Source organism: Cyprinus carpio, chromosome B5, assembly GCF_018340385.1.
Source record: "Cyprinus carpio isolate SPL01 chromosome B5, ASM1834038v1, whole genome shotgun sequence".
Taxonomy (NCBI): domain Eukaryota; kingdom Metazoa; phylum Chordata; class Actinopteri; order Cypriniformes; family Cyprinidae; genus Cyprinus; species Cyprinus carpio.
In genome coordinates this window covers 14,022,692-14,046,084 of record NC_056601.1, presented here as the reverse complement: position 1 = coordinate 14,046,084, position 23,393 = coordinate 14,022,692, and the positions used below count along the sequence as shown (strand labels likewise).

At 37.3% G+C, this 23,393-nt stretch overlaps 1 protein-coding gene across 2 annotated transcripts in view; it reads left to right on the top strand.

Annotated features, from left to right (window-relative positions):
* LOC109083043 (ADP-ribosylation factor-like protein 15) overlaps positions 1–22,445 on the top strand; it is a 118,521-nt gene extending 96,076 nt beyond the window's left edge. Inside the window, exons 5-6 of one of the 2 annotated variants that reach the window (XM_042724525.1) lie at positions 20,953–21,129; positions 21,256–22,445. In XM_042724525.1, the coding sequence (XP_042580459.1) occupies positions 20,953–21,105 (153 nt within the window). In that variant the 3' untranslated portion in view covers positions 21,106–21,129; positions 21,256–22,445. Of the gene's footprint in view, positions 1–20,952 lie in introns of both variants that reach the window. The other variant, XM_042724524.1, reaches the window with a different exon arrangement.
* The last annotated feature ends 948 nt before the right edge of the window (positions 22,446–23,393 follow it).

Sequence of the window (23,393 nt, the reverse complement as noted above, 5' to 3'; positions counted from 1 at the left end):
TCGTCTTGTATTCACATCCGGAAGATCCGGAAGTCCCGTAACTCATTCAGGGCTTGCACTAGGGCTTTCCTTACTGTAATACACACAGATTGCCGTAAAAACTTGTCTTTGGCAGGGAAGCGTTGTCTCTTAATTCATGAGATCTCTCGTCAATGGCGGGGAAAGAGTTAAAGAGGCATAATTGCCGGTATGACCTTGTCTAAGTCCCTGCTCTTTGTTCATTAAATGTGACTGGTCATACGTGTATGCTTGTATCTAAAACTTTATTTTAAAATCTTAAAATCTTTATCTTAAAATTACCTGTTTGAGGGGAAATAGTGGTTTTAAGAGGTGTCTTTACACATCCATTTTAAGGTACATAAATGTACCCATAAGAACAAAGGGTGTCAACAGGCAGGTTCTGGCAAGTGTGCAGAGCCCATAGTCTTACACATACCTGTAGGAGATACTACCTCTAAATACAGGATAACAGCTCTACTGGATGCAAATATAGTGTGTGATGACATACACATAATATGGCCATGCACACCCTCAATTCATGCTCAGTCAAGTGCCTATTAAACACCATTTGCTTCCCCAGAATAGAATAAGATCTTACAAGATAACCAAACAACCCCTGTTGGGTGAGAGAACTGGCATTTTACGTGTAGAATGATGGGTCTGTCCTTCCTTTTTGAATGTGGGACACCCAGATAACCACTGCTTCGTGTGTGTCTCAGTCAACAGCGGGAGGAGATACTGATGCAAGCCTTTGAGATTAGGCCTTTCACAAGCTAAACAGTCAGGGATGGCAAAGACACATTAGTTCTACACTGTCTTCTTGTGGTTGTAATGTCTCTTGTTAGGGCTGCGTTGAAAATAATTGATTTCTCTATTTTAATCTGTTCTCATTTCTTTTAAATTAACTGATATCGATTCTTAAATCCCAAGAATTTATTTATGCCGTTTTAAAATTCTGTGTAAAAAAAAAAAAAACATTAATTGTAGTTCTCCTCCCATCTTTGTGTTGTTACTTTAAAAGTAAAATATATATATATACAGGTGCTGGTCATATAATTAGAATATCATCAAAAAGTTGATTTATTTCACTAATTCCATTCAAAAAGTGAAACTTGTATATTATCTTCATTCATTCTTTATTCTTCATTCATTCTTCATTATCTTCATTCATAATCATCAAAATATTCATCTTCATTCAATTTTGATGATTATAACTGAAGCTAAGAAAAATCCCAAATTCAGTATCTCAGAAAATTAGAATATTACTTAAGACCAATACAAAGAAAGGATTTTTAGAAATCTTGGCCAACTGAAAAGTATGAACATGAAAAGTATGAGCATGTACAGCACACAATACTTAGTTAGGGCTCCTTTTGCCTGAATTACTGCAGCAATGCGGCGTGGCATGGAGTCGATCAGTCTGTGGCACTGCTCAGGTGTTATGAGAGCCCAGGTTGCTCTAATAGTGGCCTTAAGCTCTTTTGCATTCTTGAGTCTGGCATATATCGCATCTTCCTCTTCACAATACCCCATAGATTTTCGAGTTTGCTGGCCAATTAAGAACAGGGATACCATGGTCCTTAAACCAGGTACTGGTAGCTTTGGCACTGTGTGCAGGTGCCAAGTCCTGTTGGAAAATGAAATCTGCATCTCCAGAAAGTTGGTCAGCAGCAGGAAACATGAAGTGCTCTAAAACTTTCTGGTATACGGCTGCGTTGACCTTGGACCTCAGAAAACACAGTGGACCAACACCAGCAGATGACATGGCACCCCAAACCATCACTGACTGTGGAAACTTTACACTGGACCTCAAGCAACGTGAATTGTATGCCTCTCATCTCTTCCTCCAGGCTCTGGGACCCTGATTTCCAAAGGAAATGCCAAATTTACTTTCATCAGAGAACAGATTTAGTACCAGATTTAGACCACTCAGCAGCAGTCCAGTCCTTTTTGAAGCTAGACGCTTTTGACGCTGTCTGTTGTTCAAGTGTGGCTTGACACAAGGAATGCGACAGCTGAAACCCATGTCTTGCATACGTCTGTGCATAGTGGTTCTTGAAGCACCGACTCCAGCTGCAGTCCACTCTTTGTGAATCTCCCCCACATTTTTGAATGGGTTTTGTTTCACAATCCTCTCCAGGGTGTGGTTATCCCTATTGCTTATACACTTTTTTTTTCTACCACATCTTTTCCTTCCCTTAGCCTCTCTATTAATGTGCTTGGACACAGAGCTCTGTGAACAGCCAGCCTCTTTTGACCTTTTGTGTCTTGCCCTCCTTGTGCAGGTGTCAGTGGTCGTCTTTTGGACAACTGTCAAGTCAGCAGTCTTCCCCATGTTTGTGTAGCCTACAGAACTAGACTGAGAGACCATTTAAAGGCCTTTGCAGGTGTTTTGAGTTAATTAGCTGATTAGAGTGTGGCACCAGGTGTCTTCAATATTGTCTTTTCACAATATTCTAATTTTCCGAGATACTGAATTTGGGATTTTCCTTAGTTGTCAGTTATAATCATCAAAATTAAAAGAAATAAACATTTGAAATATATCAGTCTGCATGTAATCAATGAATCTAATATACAAGTTTCTCTTTTTAAATGGAATTAATGAAATAAATCAACTTTTTGATGATATTCTAATTATGTGACCAGCACCTGTATATTGGCGCACAACTGAGCCAATCAGTCATTCTCTTTACTATCAGTTACTGCACAAAATAAAATCATCCAGTGATGGAGAGGCCCTGATGTTCAAAGGTAGACTGTTCCAGAGCTGTAACGAGAGGAAATTAGTGCACAAATCACAATTTCAAGGCCTTTACTAGAAAGAAAGTGTTTTTACCACCGATCTGAGTTACTCTTACAACTTCAATTAGAAGCTTGTCAAATTAGAGAAGAGGATCAAAATAGACTCCAAGATTTTTTGCAGTTATACAAACAGTAACCAAAATGTACTATGTCTTGTATGTTGTACAGTATTTGCTCAGTCAGTGTTTCAAATGCAGAAACCTCAGGAATTTAACCTGTTCTTTGATATTTAATGTATGTTTGAAGAAATGTGTAATGAAATTGACATATACTGCATCTGATTGTCTATGTATCCAAATGAACTGATATTGAATTGAATTGAATTGAGATTGAAAGAAACTAAGAAACTAAGATAATTTCTAACATCAAACTTTTTGATGGTAGGTTATATCCTTAATTATACATACATAGCTACCATAACATTATAATGGCAAAACATAAAGAAAACACTTATTACACATATTAATATATTAATAAGTAGCCAGTTTTGAAGCAGGTGTAAACTGTAGACAGTGTGCTTTACATTGGGGTTGTGGTTTAGCAAACATATTCAAAACATGGCTTACACAAACAGATCATGTACATCCTTTTTTATACTTGGCAGATTTAAACCTTTGGTTTTTAAATACATTGTTGTTGTAAACGGCTTGATTATTTGTCACCTAGATTTTATCTAGTTGAGATTTTGTGTAAGCATTTACAAGTGGGGAAACTCCACATACTAGATGATACACAAGTTGTGATGTTGGACATGGTGTGTCGATTTGAAACAGTACAGAAACACACTGATGGATAATAATATATAATATAGTTTGCAGCATTTCTAGTTCCCAATCTTTTTTCTGTTTTTGCCCATATTTTCCTGCCCTTGCCCCTTAGTCTCAGATGTCTATCCACACCAAAATATTTCTGTGGTGTAAAGCCTTAAACCTGTGTAGGAATGTGTCCTTCTGGATGTATAGCATTTCTTTCTATGTTTGAAGGCCTGCTATGTAAGTTTACTTTGAATTCTTTGCTATTTTTTCCAGTCATCCTCTCACTAACATTGCCTCAACCTTTTGTCACATTTAGTTGCTGGTCAGCCCACCTCTGGGTTAGGTCTTAACACAGAGGGCACCGGGCAAGCTGTGTGGGCATCTTGCCTTGCTGTTCCCACACGTCTCTGCCGGACACAAATGAACCTTGACCCCTCAAGGTCCTTACCGCGGCGGGAAGAGACTCCATTCAGTCAACAATTTCTATTCAGTGTCGCGCCTGTATTTAAAAGCCGGACTCACATTGTGGTCAACGCCTCTCCATTGTCTAGTCGGCAGGCGAGGTCAGAAGACTGGCTGCTACAGGCTCGGGCAAGACTTCCGAAAGCCCATTCACATCTGACCTGACCCCCTATTCAGTGCCAAGCCGTAGGGATCAAACGCTGGGAATCTGGCTTCATTCTCCCATATCTTTTTTTCTATTGGTTATATTCTGTTTGAAGAGCAACCAAAGTGACAAATTATATTCTTAAGAGAAGCATTTGTTTCTACTCGGGCATGAGGATGTTTAAGATGCAAATGCGCTTTTTTGTGAGTGTGAATAGTTTGCCGTTTCAAAAGGCATCACCCTGACTGTTTTGTGTAATGCTAAATGCCTGGATTAGACTAAAGGCTAAAGAGGATATTAGTGATAAATTAAATGGCTACATGCAAGTTTGAACTGAATTAAATTTAAGTCCACACTGATGGCTTTAGTGCTAACCTAACCTTGTAGTAGCATGTTTTAGTTTAGATCAGGATTTGTATGTCTTACACAGAAAAGAAGTGGATTTAGAGATAGCCCACGCAGTCTGCTACTATTTTCATTTAATATGCTCAGCTAAATATGATGATATTGTCTGTCTGTTTGTTCGTTTGTCTATCCATCTGTCTCTGTCTATCTGTATTTGCCTGCCGTGCATCCATCAATCTCTTTTGTCTGTTGGTATGATTCACCCAAAATTTTGTCATCATTTACTCACCCTCATGTTGTTCCAAACCTGTATGAGTTTCTTTCTTATGTTGAACATAAAAGAAGATATTTTGAAGAATGCTGGTTGATGGCCCCATAGACTTCCATAGTATTTCTTTCCCTACTATAGAAGTCAATGGGAGACCAACAACCGTATGGTTCTTTAAAATTCTTCCAAATATCTTCTTTTGTCTTTAACACAAGAAAGAAACTTATACAAGTTTAGAACTACATGAGGGTTAGTAAATGATGACAAAATGCTCATTTTTGGGTGAACTATTTTTTTTTTAAGTCAGTCTATCTGTCTGTCTTTCTCTCTCTCTGCTGTTATAGCTATCTACTGTATCTGTTTTATGTTATGCTATTTAACAACTTTCCTTTCTATCGTTCTTTCTATCCATTGTTCTATCACTCTGTTGCTGTCATTGCCCTGTCCATACAACCTATAAATCTTCAAATAAAAAACTTTTAAATGTTTTGTCAAGTATACATCATTGTTCTTTATGTTTGAAATTCAGTTTGAATTCATTTCTGAATGGTGCACATCCCTGGAGTAGTGATATCATGTGGTATGTACAGGAACTGCGTACCTTCCAGTGAATCCATATCTTAATAGCTTGGTATGTGCTGCTTGTTTTTTTGACTGGTGCGTAGATATAATTTAAAAATAAATAACATTTCATCCATAGCCTGTATACTAAATCTGTACAGATGCAACAATAAATGTATAAATTTGGCTTCAGGGTCTAGTGTAGATGAAGTGACTAATATATTCTGGAAAACAATTTCAACAGGTTATGATACTTCTGTACTGCCTAAATATATCAGTCCTACATGATAATATATGAGCTCAGCAATCAGATCTGATTTGAGCCAGTGAGTAAAATAATATTTCTTTGTTACTTTCTTTTGTTCTTGGACTCTTATTCCCTGCTCCATCAATATACTTGAGCTCACTCGCTATGTTTTCAATTTACTGAAAACAGTCACCCCATACCTCCCTCCCGACGTTCCCATTCTTGACTTTGTCATGCTTAAGCTGTTGTCAAGACTACAGTGAGGTGAGGGCACGCAAGAAAAAGAGAGAAAAAAATTGTATGTAAGCACAGATTTCAGATTGAGGTCCCAGGACACTAGGTACAGGAAAGGGATGGGGGTTCCATCTCGGAGTGTGTTTTAAATCATCTTGAGAGAGGGCTGTGTGTGTGTTGGGAGCTGCTCTGTTGTGCTTCTGTCCCGTGGTTCACCTGTCAGAGCTGGGAAAGTAAAAAGTGGTGGGCCAGCGAAGGGAATAGGGGAAGGTAGGCGGTGTTTTACCGCCTTTCACAGGCCCCCTGGGCCCCATTGTGTGGTCTGCTGTGCCACCACCCAGACCTCCTCCAACCGCCAAGGTAGAGAAGGGCTGGTCTGGGGAAGGTGCACACAGATGGATTCTGGATGTTAGGTTTAAGGAGGCTGCCAGCTCACCCATTTAAAACCGCAAAGCCCAGATGTTAGCTATTGGGGCGTTTTTTCCCAGCTCGTAATGAATTGAGTTACTGTAAATCTGAGCTAAGTCCAGACAAGCAGTGTCACAGCCTCTGCTTCCCCATAAACGGTGCTGGGGTTGCCGTCAGTGCAGGAGTTGAGGCCCAGTCATTGACCCTGCCAATTATTTACTAATCCAGTCAAAGAGGGTTTCCTCTTATACACACAGAGAATGTTTGCACCGCATCATTTCACTTTTATAACAGTTCAGCTGTGGTGACAACAGATCATAGGCTGACGCTGAAGTGGATGTCCATCATGTATATATTAAATGTCCATTATGTATGTTTGAAGACAACATGTACACTATTGTCTAAAGATGGGGTCTGTAAGATATAAAAACAGTAAATTTGTGAAATATTATTACACATTTAAAAAGATTACTTTTTCAGGATTTTAAAATGGAAAGTTTATTTGAAAAAAAAAAATGTATTTGAGAAAAAAAAGCATTTATTTGAAATATAAAATGAATGTGTTCTTGTTGAATAAAATAATTGCTTTTTTGGGACACATTTTTTCTTAAGGAGTACAGCCTTTGATTTACAAAACTTCCTTCAAAACATTGAAGTAAGGTGCAGTTTTCCCTTGCTGTGTATGAAGTTAATGGTTTCAATCCAACTAATGGCAGAATATCAGAATCCGTAGAGGAGTTTAAAATGTTGTGAAATTGCGACAACATAAGTATTATGTGTGATTTGCCTTTGGACAAGTGTCACTGGTGCTTGGTCTGGCCCTAGTAATGTTTGATGTATAGCATGCATACATTTTCTCGTTATGGTGGTCTCCCCTATATTTTTGGAGCTAGTGAAATCTGGTAGTTCACTAAAACAACAGCTGCTGGCTTTGGTAATCATTCAATCCCAGTGAAAATAAAGGGGAAAAAGATCAATACAAACATAAGGGGTTGTAAAAATAAAGAAAGAAAGGTCAAGCTCTTCTCTGTCCAAGTGGGAATATATCTGAGACATCTTTTATATGCATTTGTAGTCGCTGCTTATATGGAAAGTACATTATCACAGTCCCTGGGCCTTAAGTGCAATAGCATTGTTCTGAAGCCTTGGAAAGGACCACGATAAGTGTCCCTGTGCCGTCTGGATTTATGATCCTCCAGAGGACACCTCTGATCTGGCACTGGTCAGTTGGCTTTTAGAAGAAAGTGAGGGTAGAATCAGTCTGCTTTGAACTCTTTCACAGGGCTGTGCTTTTTGGGGAGCTGCTCTCCCATCTGAGCGGTACAAGACAGTAAATCTCTGGCCAGAATGGCACAGCACCGCTTAAAGTCTTCATTTGTTGCCCAGCAAGACCTTGGCGGTGTTCCAGTGAAGCTTAGGGGTTATTGATCTTGGCTGGGTCTTCTCACTCTCCTCACTGGGATTTTGGGACCTATCTAAGCATCCAAGCAAACTTATAGGGACTCTCACTTCAGTCCGTCTTTCTCCACTGCTCACTGCCACACTCTGGGTCTGGTTCCACATAGTATTTCATGGCACAAAACTAACCACCCACAAACAATTCATTCTCAGGGTCAGAATATGTCAAACATGCCTTCTTACCTCAAATAGTATGCAAAAAGTTTGTCAAATGAATAGTATGCCTAAATAAGCAGTATTAATAATTAAACAGTTGGCAACAAATATCCAGATAACCTGCTACATCCACTAGGGTTTTGAAGTTTGCATCTGATGGACACTTTACTATACCATGAGTTCACAGGAAAATTATCAAGTTGACAATGTCAATATCAAAGATTTAGGACATGTATTCTTCACCTTTTTAATGTTCAAGTTATTTGTCAAATAAATGTTTTATATATGCCAGCGTTTCATTGTGATCATTGCAGTACTATTATATTTTTTATTAACATTTTATTATATTCATTTTAATTTTTGTTTTTAATTTTTTTGTTTCATTTTAGTTTTAGTAATTTTTTTTTGTCATTATTAGTTTTTTAGTTTATTCGTTTGTCAGATTAATTTTAGAACTTAAAGGTAAACTAAATGGAAAAAAAATAAATGTTGTCTTGGCAGCTAGCTGAAAGAAAAAAAAATATTTTTTTATGGTTTTAGTTTGAGTTTACTGTATCTCTGTTTAGAGCAGGCTGTTTGTATTGTTGCTCTCAATTTGGCTCATTGTGAGCTGCAGATGTGCTTAATGTTAAAATGATGCAAAAATTTTAAATTCCAAAAATGGCAAATTCTAACCGACTTATCTTAAAGTCCCCGTGAAATCAAAATGGAAGTTTTTTATTTTTTAAGATATGTTAGCGTTAAGTTTATCTATATGCTAGTGTCTTCCAAGTCACTGACAAAATTTGCATTTAGAAGATATAAGTATTCAAATCTTACAGTCTCTTGCCAATATGGATTTAGCGTGATTTATGCGTGAATCGGTGCAGACCACAAAACATATCAGACCCTTTTAAATTCTACACAGAATGCTATATTTATAGCCATGTGGATGAGATTAGCAGGAGAAATGGTTAGACAAACAGAACTAACGAGCAGAAGAGATAACACCGGTGTGGCAGTGCCATGCACCAGCATAGCTAAATGACACAATTTTCAAACTACATCACCTCAGCATCATTGTAATCACTGTTTTTCTTTGGTAACAGTTTCATATTGAATCTAAAGGCGTAATCTATTAGATTGTGGCTGTCATAAGCTGTCAAATGTAGCTTTACCGAGCTCAACGGCTCTGACCCAAGCAGATATAAACGTAATGCTGTTGGCGGGTCTGTTCAATATGTCCCTGTTCCTGTTTCAGCTGAAATTGCATCAACACTAGCTAAAATGTTGTTTTTACATGTTCACCTCACCATGCTTCACATGCTACTAATAACTGATGAAATCTCTTTGAACCTGTAGGTTTATGTAAGTCCATTAACAAGTTGATCTCTTTGTTTCAAAATTGCTCTTTAAAGATTATACTTTCACAATCTGTGACCCACCTCCAAGTTTGAGGTATTTGTTTCTTTTTAAATGTGTCCAAAGCATTAGATATTGTCTGTAAGTGATATTTTATGGGGCCTCTTTGAAAGCCTTGTGCCTTGCCAAGCACATAACTGCAGGCTTTTTAGACATTGAAAAAACAAGTGAAAGCAGCTCAATTTCATGGTAAGTGCATCTGGCAATATCTAGACATTTCTTTCAAGTGTGTTCTCCACAGCTGACTGATATCTTCAGGGGGAAACTTGTCACCCAGAGTAATTGGCTTTTTCTGATATCTGAGCACGCCCTTATATGCCCAAGGTGAGCCCCAGTGATGTTCTTCAGTTGGGACTTTCTGTCTAATGTAACAGTTGTTGAGTGCTGTCTAACCACAGTGACGTAGCACAAATACTCATGTTCACGAATAATTTTTAGGCACACAAGAAATTGACCAGTATATGTAAAACTTGTCATTTCTTTTTTTTCTCTCTCATTTTTGCATTTATGTGTTTGACAGATGCTTTTATCCAAATCGACTTGATCAGTTACAACAGCTAAGCTCTGTTTAATGGTCAACGGCTAAGTTAATGGTAATAACATAAAAACATATATGCTACATCCATGGTGTCTCAAAAACAGCTTTATTTTTTTAACAAAAAGTCATGTACACAGTGTCTGAGCTCATTTGACCACACAAGCTTAACGGATACTGCAATTGAATAGTATGTGAAGGCAGACAAATTTTTTGAGATGTTCGCTGACAAATTGATTATACATTTTCATTTTTCAAATATGAAATATATTTATTACCCTCTGGCAGTTTTGCAGCCCCAGTCGTTTTATTCAGATGTACAGTACCGTGTGGTGCTATATAAACACAGCTCAACATATGAACCCATTTATGTTCATTTAACTCTGACTGGTGCTATGAAATGGTCTAGTGGCTGTTTGCTTGGGCAAGTAACCAAAGAGTTTTGCAGTTTCCAAACCCACATGGAATTTATCCATCACACCCAAGAGAATGACTTGTAACCTGAATTGCCTTGGTAAAGCCCCAACCTCAAGAATGGAAATGAAAAGACATTCATATCTGCAGTTGACTGTGAAACACATAAATAATGGTGAGAACTCCAGAGCAGGACTGGATCTGTTGCAGCTCACGCTGGCTAGAGAGCAACAAGAAGAATTACAGTTCGGCTTCTGGCCACTGGCCTGTTTGTGCAGGCCAGACACCCCATTCAGCTCATGCCATGTCTGGCCCTCTTTAGACAGTCATTCACATGGCTGCAGATTGTCTCTTCTCATCATATAGATGGGTCACAAAGTTCTAGCTTGTGTAAACAGTTTATAATTGTTTATGCCTTCTAGCCCACATTTGCGCATTTGCTGTTTTCACTGTAGTAATTTACACTGATAACCTGTCATTGTTTTTCTTTGGAGGAGTGACAGTTCCCTATTTGTGTTTTTCTGACGTGACACCTGTACCAACACCCACTGATTCTCGTAGCTCTTCTCTTGAGATCATCAGTTGTAATGGTAATCTCTGCTGGCCTAAAATCAGCAGGACACACTCGGCCCCCTGTGCAATCATCAGTCAAATGTGGAAAGGTCTTAAAGTTACCACCCACCCTCGCACACGTAACAAATTAGCATTTTGTTGTATCAGCTGGCTGAAAACAAGTCACGCTGATTATATCAATGTTTTTCTTTCATATCACTTCTGTCTTATATTCTGATTGTGTTGTGCTTTATTTTGATGGTCCCTTTAACATTATGTCATTAGAGTGTTTGTAGATTATTAGTAGACTAATAGGGTTAGAGTTAGAATAAGTTGACGTACCTGCAAAGTTACTTATAGTCAGTAGAATGTCTGTTGGGATAAAGAGTCTACTAATACTCTGAGAGTTAGTTGAGAGCATGTAGGTGCAATGTTACTAATTGTCAACAGAATGTTCAAAAGAGACCATTAAAATAAGCATTACCTGCTTATGTAACAGGGTTGTATTGTTCAGAATGCAAAATTGGTCATTTTAATTGAGGGAGCAAAAAGACTTCATATTGATAGCAGAAAAGTCTGTGGCATGAGTTGAACTTCGGTTGACCGATTGGTCAAAAGAGGCAATTAATGCCCCATCCGCATATCGTTATCGAATATTCAAGTGTTTATCTGTTTTCTACCACTGAACCTTAAAGCATAAAATTAAGTTGTATTGGTCTGTGTATCGTCCGATCATTATTTTTTCGATTTAATATTTAAAGTAGAAAAATGAGAAAACGGCTCCATTTTTTGTTTTTGCATTTAAAAAAAAAAAGAAAAAAAGAAATCAACATAATTTTTTCATTTTTCATTCGGGGTTAAAAAAAAAAGAATAAACAGCTTGAATATTGGATTTCTACACTTGGGCTGGAATTAAATGCTTCTTTCTGCTGATTGGTCAGCCAAAGATCAAACCGTCATCAGTCATCAGTTCTTCCTTAGTTCCGATTCTTAATGCAACTACATTCATCTTTTTCATCAAACAACCAGGCTAACCGAATTAAAAATTAATTAAAGGGGTCATATGACGTTGCTAAAAAGAACATCGTTTAAGGTTCAAAAAACACATTATTTTCCATAAAATGTACATTATTGTTTCTACTCTATGCCCCGCCTTTCTGAAACACGTTGATTTTTACAAAGCTCATCGTTCTGAAAAGCGAGGTGTGCTCTGATTGGTCAGCTATCCAGTGCGTTGCGATTGGCCGAATGCCTCAAGCGTGTGACGGAAATGTTACGCCCCTTAACATACTGTGACGCTGTCTTCCTGCAGGACGAGACTCAGTCCAGCTGCTCTGCTCATGCACATCCCATCATCGGTTCTCTTTTAGAGGTTCAGTCAATGTACTGTTATGAGTAACTGAATAACAAGGGATATTGGTTTATTTCGCTTCAGAGGGAGTGTCAGGCACGTTTATAAGCTGAATAACTTAAGTAATTTGTAGATTAGTGCGTACTGGAGACACAAACCATTTCAAACGATTCAGTTCGACTTGGTGAACTGGTTCGACTGGTTCACTAGGAAGATCTGGTTAAATACAACGATTCGTTTGTGATCCGGACATCACTAGACGAGACAAAACCAATAAAACCCATTACAAACGAGGCATTTGTTGCATCCAGTGGGGACATAATAACTGATTACAATGAGTTATACTGTCTTTTTACGGGTTGCGTTGCATATTGCGCTGTGTAAACATAAAACCATGTCTACATTTGTGATTGTAGAAACAACAAACAACAAGCCTACTCTACACTGCTTAAAACTCAAGTTTGAATCATCATTGGCAAATTATTTAAATGTTAAAAACGTACATACAGGCTGTGAGTCAGAAGCGCCAAACTGTCCTTGCAAACTTGGAACTGTCTCACTTTATAGAAACAGCCTTTGTGCCACAGACACATTGTAGGTTAGACTGCATGTTCAGGAAACAGTCCTCATCCTCCATAAAATGCGCAGCACATATCTGAATATTTGGGTTGAACTGAGGAGATCCGGAAGGATAAAAGAGGAGTTACGACAGAGAAGGACGAGAGAGGACCAGGCCTGGGGTTTATTTTGGGTTTTGTTGTGTTTGTGTGCGGCAGTCATCCGTGAGAGGCTGTCGTGCTGTTTTGTGTTTATTTTGTTATTAAAGTTTGATTGGAATGTTAGCCGGTTCCCGCCTCCTTCTTCCCGTGACTATGAACATTTTTATTGTGTTACAGGTGGCATTATGCAAATCTTCCCACATCGTGATGTAGATGATGTGGGGGCGTGTTAAAATGAGTAGGAGTGGTTGACTCTTAACTTTTATAAAGAATATCTCTTTGGATCTGAGACTTTAGTCTTTGCAACTTCACAGATCTTCTTTATGCACCAAGAGCTTGTAACACTCCGAAGAGAAAGGAAAAATTTAAATCACATCATATGACCCCTTTAATGTAACAAAAAGCATGCAGAACTCCAATTCAAAGAAAAGTGCACAAATAAAATCAACTGAAATTTAAAGAAATTCATATGAATGTACTTTTAAGTGAAAAAAAAAAAAAAAACTTGGAATGTTGACTTGTAAAAGCATTGTTTGAAAATTTTTAAGGAAAGAAAATGCCTTGAAAACTGAAAGTTTATAGTCCAGGTAGATAGAAACAGTTATCAGTTCTAATTGTCATAAAATCTACTTTACATAAGGACAAAACACATTTATATTTAATTTGCTTAAGATGGCTTCACTATATTCAAATGACATGAGTCATGATTGAAAGAAGTACAGTGTTGTTTTCCTCCTGTTTTTATTCTCCCATTCTGTCCATAGTGACTTCTGGAATTTTTGGAACTAGACAACACAGCAACTTTTCAAAGCTGTAAGCTGCTCTCTCTGTTCAGCTAGTCCACTCATTGGTCACAGTGTCTTGAAGGCTTGACCGTATGATCCAGTTTTCATCCTAACAGCCATCTGCCACCATGGTGCAAAGCTTACCTTGTCCACACTGTCATGCAACTTCAAACTTATGTGAGCAAAGCCAAAGAAATTTACACTTCGTTTTATTCATTTATGAGAACAAAAAGAAATTCTTGCGCTCTTGTTTTCCTCATTTATGTGACCTGACAGATTCACTGCAAGCATTGTGTTCTCCAGAAGGGGGCCTGCCGCAGACAGATGGACAGACTGACTGGTAAGCCAGCAGGCCCGGGGCAGCTCCTTTTACCAAGACGGATTTGTTAACACTGTTTGGGTCGGTCAGGCCCAGGCTGAAGTGACCTAATCTGTCATTAAACTCCTGTTACACTATGAGCGAGGCACAGCTCAGTGCCCCCTAAAGACTCTGCTGGAGGAAAGACGAGACACAATCTTCTGACTCAGTGAAGTAGGCCGTCATGAAAACAGCAGACACTAATAAATCCCAACATGGCACAGTTAGATGCCTGCGCTGCAAAAAACAAGTGCTTCGTATGTGATTCTATTTGAGGTGGATTCCCTTACAGTGCTTTAGACAAAAGACTCAGCGCACAAAACATTTGATTTGATTTGATTTTTCAGGTCTTTCTGTCTGTTATCATCAGATTAGCAGAGAGTGTCCATCATGCTTGCCGATTGCGAAACGATAGATATAGTTGCGTTTGTTTGTTGTAGCAACATATCCTCTGGTCTAACTTTATCTGCCCCGTGAACTATTTCCTTGTGCTTTTATCTACTAACACTTTGCAGGTTATCTCATTTGGTTAGGGACATCTGATGCTGCATCTCTTTTGTTTTGAGGATGGTAATACATGACCATCTGTCTGTATCTACACTAAATATCTATGGATATCATGGTTTCACTATGTCTCATGTTTCACATCTCGTTATCTCATATCAATTAGGGTCATTCAGAAAAAAAGGAACTTAAATATGCACTTCCATACAGAAGTTTAGAGTCAGCAGGATTTAAAAAAAAAATGCTTTGGAAAGAAGTCTCTAATGCTCATTAAGGCTACAATTATTAAAACAAAAATAGGAAAACGGTACTATTATGAAATATTATTGCAATTTAAAATAACTGTAACATTTAAATATATTTTAAAATGTAAATTATTCTATGATGGTGAAGAATTTGTGAAAGTCATGATGCACACTCACATTTCACTGCTGGTTATATATGCTCTATCTAATCGTGTATGTGACGAATAAAAATCTTGAAATCTTGAATTTCTTTTTAGGATTCTTTGATGAATAGAAAGTGTAAAAGAACATAATTTGTTTGAAGTAGAAATGTTTTGTAACACTATAAATTAGTGCTGTCAAATGATTAATCGCGATTAATCACATCCAAAATAAAAGTTTTTGTTAATATAATATGTGTGTGTACTGTGTATATTTATTATGTATATATAAATACAAACACATGCATGTATATATTTAAGAAAAATATGTTAGGTTTATATATTAAATATATTTATGTATAATATAAAATATAAGAATATAAATATATAAATGTATTTAGATGTAAATATTTTAAAAATATATACTCTATGTGTGTGTATTTATATACATAATAAATATACACAGTACACATACATATATTATGTAAACAAAACCTCTTATTTTGGATGCCATTAATCATTTTTACAGCACTACTATAAATGTATTCACTGTCATATTTAATCTATTTTGACCTATTATTTTGAAAGTATGCTGATATGATTTGTCACTCCAAACTAAGCAAAAAGCTGGTGATGTCTTTAAATTTGAATATATTATTGATTTTTTTTCCTCATAGAGGATTTATATGTTGAATAGCTTGATAAAATATTGGTGAGTGTGGAAATGACTGTGTGCAATGTGAAGGATGTTAACTAAACATTATACAGTACTATTGTGGTTCTCATAATATTTTCCAGAGGTCTGGCTATGCATCAAGGCAGTAAATACAGCTTATTATTATGATAATAATTGTAATATAAGGATCTTGAAAGTCCATTCATTGTTGGCATCATCTGCATTCAACTCTGGGTCCTGACTGGTGCTTGTAAAGTCTCTAGTAACTTTAGGATGGACATCTTGCAATAGAAAGCTGACATGCTATGCTATGAGATGCAATACAGTATGTGACAGTTCGGCTGAAGAGATGTCTTTAATCTAGATTTAACCTGATAAAGGTTAACCATGACAATTAGCATACAGTTTGGATTGGCGGTATGGTTCTGTTCTGGGCAAGAACTCCCTGCGCATCCATGCAGCCTAGCATGGATGAGATCAGGGAGAGCAGCGATAATTCTCAGGGTAAACAGAACAGAAGCAACATAAATGTATTGCAGATATTGTTAAATTTCAATAATTTTATGTACGCATTTTAGAATTAGTCTGATTCAAAGGAGAATCAGAAGGCTGAATCGTGAGTGACAGAGGAGGAGTTGGGGATGGAGGAGGGTAATTAGTTATTGAGCAATGCAAAAACTGCTGATAATACCGAGGGACCTTATATATGAATGCTTAGATAGGTGTCATATTCCTATAGGTAGATGGGGATTAGCTGAGAGTCAGCTGATGCAGGCTTGACTAACGTGACCTGCCAGAACTAACGCTACACTTGATTTCTGTAAGGACCACTATCATCAAAGATGATTGACAATTAGCATACAGTTTGGATTGGTGGTATGGTTCTGTTCTGGGCAAGAACTCCTTGTGCATCCATCCAGCCTAGCATGGATGAGAGCAGGGAGAGCAGCGATAACCCCCCAAAACAAAACCATATGCTGATATTCTCCATCACAAACTGATAACAAAATCTCAAACCTTTAAGCAACAAGCATGTTGCCCTTAACCAATGACCAATCAAATATGTTGCCAAAACCTGCATAACCTGTAGCAATAATTCTGTTGCCTTTAACAGATGACCTAATGAATATGTTGCCAATACCTTAAAAGCTTAAGCAACATGTTCTCAGTAACACCAGATAGACTTAAGAAAAACATGTTCCAATTCAACACAGGTTTCAGAACAAGCATGTTCTGAAAAAAAACCGAATTGGTCTGGAACAGCATGATCCCAACAATACAGCTATAACTTAAGAACAATCATGTTCCCAATAACAACTAGGTAGCTTAAGAACAAGTATATTCCCAATACGACTAGACAGCATAAGAACAAGCATGTTCCCAATACAACTATAACTTAAGAACAAGCATGTCCCCAATAACAACTAGAGAGCTCAAGAACAAGCATGTTTCCAATACGACTACAGATTTTAGAACAAGCATGTTCCAGTAACAACCAGAGAGCTTAACAAGCATGTTTCTAATGCGACTAGGCAGAACAGCGTGTCTGATACGGGAACAGACTTAACGCTGAACTGACGGCTGCATCCGAAACTGGAAAATGCTGCCTTCGGAGGACACATTTCAAGGTAGAAAGGCATCGAGACATCGAATCCAAAGTTAGCTTCACTTCCTGCCTCCTGCGATACCTCATCTGGCCGATATTTAAAGGCAGATTAGATGTATTCTACGCTTTGATACCCACAGTCCTGTGTGTTTTATCCCATGATGGTTGATCAAATAAATCATTGATATTTGCTTAGTTATCACTAAAGCTCTTTCTATTTTGTTGTAGATCGTTGAACCATTAAGCTGCCTCAGAAGCAAGTCCGATATCAGTTTCGTGAGTTACCTTCATGAACAAACGCTGCCTGCGAAGTCATTGGCTGATAGGTGGCGAGGCAGCATGTCAGCAGCCTAGGTTTTCGGATGCAGATGACTTAAACTGAACAATGACTGTTTACCATTTTCTCTTGGAGCTGCCTCGCAGAAAAAATTAATAAATATTCACCATTTCCTTCATCTTAATCTGTGCTGTAGCGCTATAAAAATAAAGTCGACTTGACAAGGTTAAAGGGGACATGACACACACCTCACACGCAAACCCAAACAAAATCCTAAGTACCCATAATTAATCACATCATCACATCATACCAACCTAGTCATTAAAAACTAACCTCATATAACTATCAAATATCCCTCGTCATTAAAGTCGGTCCCGTGATTAGTAGTAAATCTCCATCACCTGCTTTTTGATTGAGTGGCATTCACTACACAGAGCCATAGTTCACTGACAAGCTAGGTGATATCCCATTCGAAATCATCTGCGATTATGAACGCGATATTGCCTAATTGTCAGTGAACTACGGCTTTGTTTAGTGAATGCTGCTCAATCTGAAAGCAGGTGATGGAGATTTACTACTAATCACGGGACCGACTTTAATGACGAGATGTTTCTGTTGCTTTATGAAAACATTTCTGAAACATCTGTGTATTTGACACATATTGCATTTAATTCACTACATGTGTGATAGAGTATGCAAACACCACGAGGGCATCATTACAAGGAGCAGAAAGTGTCTGACAGAAAGTCTCCTCTTTTAATTCCGCCCCAACTGCAAGCAGCTACTCTGTAACAGTGTTAATAACTCAGAATGCATAAAATGACATTAGACCCCGTTAAGCGCATTGCAGTGACAAGCGTGTTGCCAGTGACAACAGATAAGTACCACACATTCACATAAACTAGCACAAGCTTGTAACTGAAAACAACTAAATGAGCCTAAGCAACACAGATCACCTGAGAGCATTAAAAGGAACTTAGCTTGTGAAGACGTTCGAGAGAGACAAACAACATCTGACAAGTATACTCTATATCTCTATATACCCCTCTGGAATGGATAAAGTTCCCATCTGAACTTGTTTTTGAGTCATGTCACATAACTCGTGGAGTCCATGACAATAATTTCGATGCATGAAGTAATGCTAATTCAGTCACTTCCGAATCAGGCAGCTTATGATCAATGCGGTGAAATCACCTGTTCAAGTTAAAGAATTTCAATGAATCGGAGGTGAGACCATTGGGGAAACTAATTCCACTTCTCTTAATTCCTAATTAGCTATTGAGCAATTCAAAAACTGCTGATAATACTGAGAGACCTTATATATGAATGCTTAGATAGGTAATAATAATAATAATAATACATATTTAGTATAGCGTCCTTTAAAAGAGTACTTTCTCAAAGCGCTTAACAACACAAGCAAACACAATAATCCAAAGTAATACACAATAGTACTAAATAACAATCAGTTAAAAGCAAGATGAAAATAAAAAGTTTGCTTCCCTGATGTCAGCCGGGAGAGAATTCCACAATTTGGGGGCATAAGATGAAAATGCCCGATCACCCCCATAACGCAGCCTTGTTTTAGGAATGACTAAAAGACCACTCTAAAACTAGCAAATTGCGACTAGGTGTATAGGGAATTAAAAGCTCAGCCAAGTACTTAGGAGCCAGACCATGCAGTGCCTTGAATGTTAATATGAGAACTTTAAAATCTATAGGAAATCTAACCTGGTGCCAATGCGACAATTCCAAAACAGGAGTTATATGATCTACAACACTGGCCCCTGAAAGAATTCTGGCTGCAGAATTTTGTAAATGTTTAAGTTTGTTAATACAAGATTTTCAGACTCCAATAAGAAGGCTGTTACAATAGTCTAGACGAGAAAAGACAAATGAATTAATTAACCTTTCAGCAATAGAGAAAGACAGCTCAGGTGTCTTGCACGTAGCCGTGCAATATTTCTGAGATGAAAGTATGAGGTCTTAACAGTGTTCAGCACAAAAGGGTCAAATGACAAGCTGCGATCAAAAATAACACCCAGATTTTTTTATTTACTTTGAAACTCCAGAGCAACACCATCAACAGACAAAGCTAAAGATCCAGCATTATGCAGTTTATGGGGAGAGCCTAGAAGCATAACTTCTGTTTTTGAACTATTCAGACACAAGAAATTTTCAGACATTCACAACTTAATCTCAGATAGACAGTGTGAGAGATGGGAAATATTCACATCTTGGCCCGGATTAGAGTGAATGTAAATCTGCGTATCATCAGCGTAAAAATGGTAGTTCAGTTCGAGAGATCTTAACAACTTACCAAGAGGAAACATATAAATGCTGAAAAGCAAGGGACCAAGTAATGAGCCCTAAGGGACACCAGTACTAACAGGACTGACCTCAGATCTGTGACCATCCATAAAAACAAAATGACTAGGATCAGTTAGATAGGACCTGAACCAATCCAGAGCAATCTCGTATTCCTGTGTCATATTCCTATAGGTAGATGGGGATCAGCTGAGAGTCAGCTGATGTGAGCTTGACTAATGTGACCTGCAAGAACTAACGCTACGCTTGAATTTTACTATTACAAATGACTCCTGCAAAACTGACACTATTCCCTGCTATGACTTACAGAGTTAGTCATGTTGTGTCTTTTGAGCAGAAGCAGTATGATATTCCTTGAATAGGTCAAATTTAACAGATGGTTCTGATCTGCTCATGCTATAATGAAGTGCTGACATAAAAGTATAATCAAGCACAGAGCACAAAGCTTTGACATATGATCCTCTTAATCAGTTGTTACTAACAGTTTTGAGTATGTCAAGTACTTGTTAACTAAATCTGCATAGTTTCCCTGCTGCACATGAACCTCAAGTTTTCAGTGCTTGGACACTAATGCATCTCTGCTGTTCTGTGAGGAATTTTTTGACCTAATAAGCAGATACTAAGCTTTTTACCTTTTGGAAAATGAATAAAAACTGTTTTTGGATTTTTTTAGAGTATTTGTTTAGATAAAAGAGAAAGTCTTATTGTTATGGTAAAATAATATAGTCTCAGAAACACTATTTTAATAGCTTGAAACATACACAGGTTGACATCTCATGGTTTTTCCTAATTAATGATAAGTATAAACATCATTTGAACTTAACAACACATTTCAACCTTCCTTTTTAAAATGTTTTCATTGCTTATGTTAAGGGTGGCATAATAAAATATTATGTCATAATAATATAGCTGCAATTAGGTTAGAGGATCTTGAGGAATTTGAAGGCAAAATAAATGATTAATTTGAATCCTAAACATAAAAAGTCAAATAAATCTTACAGTTCAGTTATTTGATTGAACAGTTATCACATTGTCTGTTTTTTCTTTATAAAGATTTTTTCCCAAGGCCTCTTGAATTCTCACCAAATTAAACCCAACATGTAAAATTTTTATATAGAGCCTTGTAATTGAATAAATATTCAATAAATAAATAAATATTAGATAGAGAGAGTCATAATTGAATAAATATTTCCATTCTTTCTTTTTCTTTCTTTCTTTTTCAGATTCAGAAGTACTTTGAATTGCAGCCGCTGGCCCGAGGGAAGCGATGGATTCTTTCAGGCAGCACAACGAACAACATGGAGGCCGTGAAGGAAAGTTTTAGTCAACTCATCAGCCTTTTGGAAGAGAAGGAGGTGCTACCTAGCAGGATATGATTCAATCAAACTTCAAAGTGGAAAGTGGGTTTGAAGTGTTGTTTGCTAGGAGGATTTTTTTTCTTTGTCGTTGTTTTATAACCCACTGGAGACATAGATGCAAATTGCCATATGTTTTGATGAGCTGACTGACATATTTGTTACCCTCAGGTCAAGGGCCACACATATGCTGATTTAGAAGCAGGTGAACCAAAGTCCTTTAAAGAGATCAGATTTTTACCATTATTTGTAAATGTAATAAGCTATTTGATAACCTATTTGTTGTTTATTAGTTGATTGTCATGTGGTGTGAGTGTGGAATTTATGTAAATAATATATTGTACATGCATATATAAATACAATATTTGTATGAACTAATCCATATTTCTTATAATGGCTCAGAATCTAAATAAGGGTCTTTGTCGAAGATGATTATATTATATTGTTTTTGTTTTTTGTTTTGTTTTGTTTTATTTAGCAAATCTAGTGTCCATTGCACTCATTATTCTTTCTTCGTTTTAAGAGAATGTTACAATGTTTTTCTAGACTATATGTTGAGTTTCTTAATACTGGTTATGGGTACTACTACTTATGTTTCTTTTTGTCAGATTTCGATCATCTCCAGATGATGTTGTTAATTTTGTTGTTTGAAAAGACCACACACCCCATTTACTTGGCACTGGCCAAGCTGTTTTCAGGTTTGAGCTGGAATACAAACTCTATCAATCAGTGTCGGCAACAGCTGCATTTGACAAGTCCCTGTCCGCCGGGCTTAAGCCCTCCAACTGTCTGTGGAGACTCCTCCCCGTCTGCCACCTCACTCCTCGCCCAGCCACGCTCTGCGGCCTCACCCGCTGCTTCCTGCTGGTGTTATCCAAATTCCTCTCCACAAATTTAGATTCCTGACTGCGCACCTCTCTGATGTGTTATTTTGTCTCATGGGAGTCTCCGAGTAGTTTAGGACTTCAGTATTTATAGTGTTAACAAGGTTGTACATGTTTTGTATGCCACTCAATGTCTTATTTTTTGCAACAACAAAAACAACATATTTGTACCGCCTTTAATTTGATTTGAGGCCATGTACCAGTTAGATGTTTCATAAGATCCTTAGCAAGTCCTCAGGGTAGCACTTTACTACAGTTACATTTTAAGCATTTAGCAGATGCCTATAATATAAGGTTTAACTCACTAACATTAGTCAATACATCAGGTATCACAAACTACATATTGGATAGTTTTTAAAGCATTTATTAATTTAGGTGAATGTCAATTTTTACAGATAATATTTGAAATGTTTGTTTGTAATAAATTAACTTGTTAATTGTTAAAAATTGTGAATTGTTAAATGTTAAAAATGTATTTGTATATTGCAAATATTAACTTTCACTGTATTATATTATTATAAACTAATATCATATAATAATTTATTAATGGTAACACTTTAGAATAGGGGCCAATTCTAACTATTAACTAGTTGCTTATTAGCATGCCTATTAATAACATACTGGCTGTTTATTAGTATATATTCTACATCCTTAATCCTAAACCTAACAACTACCTTACCAACTATTAATAAGTAGCAAATAAGGAGTTTATCGAGACAAATGTCGTTATTAATGGTTTGTTAATAGCGAGAATTGGACCTTAAAATAAAGTGTGACCTTATTAATAAATGTATTAAAAGTGTTGATCATAGCTATTACATCCATTTGTGAAGTACCACCACCTCACAATTGAAACTTATTGTAAATATGAAATGATTTAAAATGATTCATTTCAGACAAAGGCATGCAAGTGTAAAATACATCTGATATACTGCTGTTTTCATGCCAATAGTTTCTCAATAGTTCCACCTTCGTCCGGCAAAATCAAAGCAACCCAGTAAAATAATCAAAGTGTCCATCATATCATTGCTTCCCCATCTAATCTCTGTCTCGAACCCAAATTTTATGCGCTCGCAGTCTGATGTAGATAAAAAAAAGGGAAGTTAACGTTTCTCAGACAGGGTTCCTGATCCAGCCAGGTTTATTTATTTTTTTTCTTCCCTTCTTTTCAAACTACCCACGTTGCTTTAATTCAATGTCTGTCACGCAGGTTGCCCTTGCGATTCTTTGATCTGCTCTTCCTCTGTCTGTGGCTGACGCTCCTCTCTAGTCTGCTGCTCTTGTCTATCCGCTCTCAGAGAAAGCCCTTTGCCCTGTCTTTCTCGGATGCTCTGCTTCCCTTTGGTCACGCTAATGGAGCCCACCCTCAAAGCAGAAACGCTGCAGAAAACCAGTTTGGCCTGTTAGAATTGGCCCGTCTCTCCT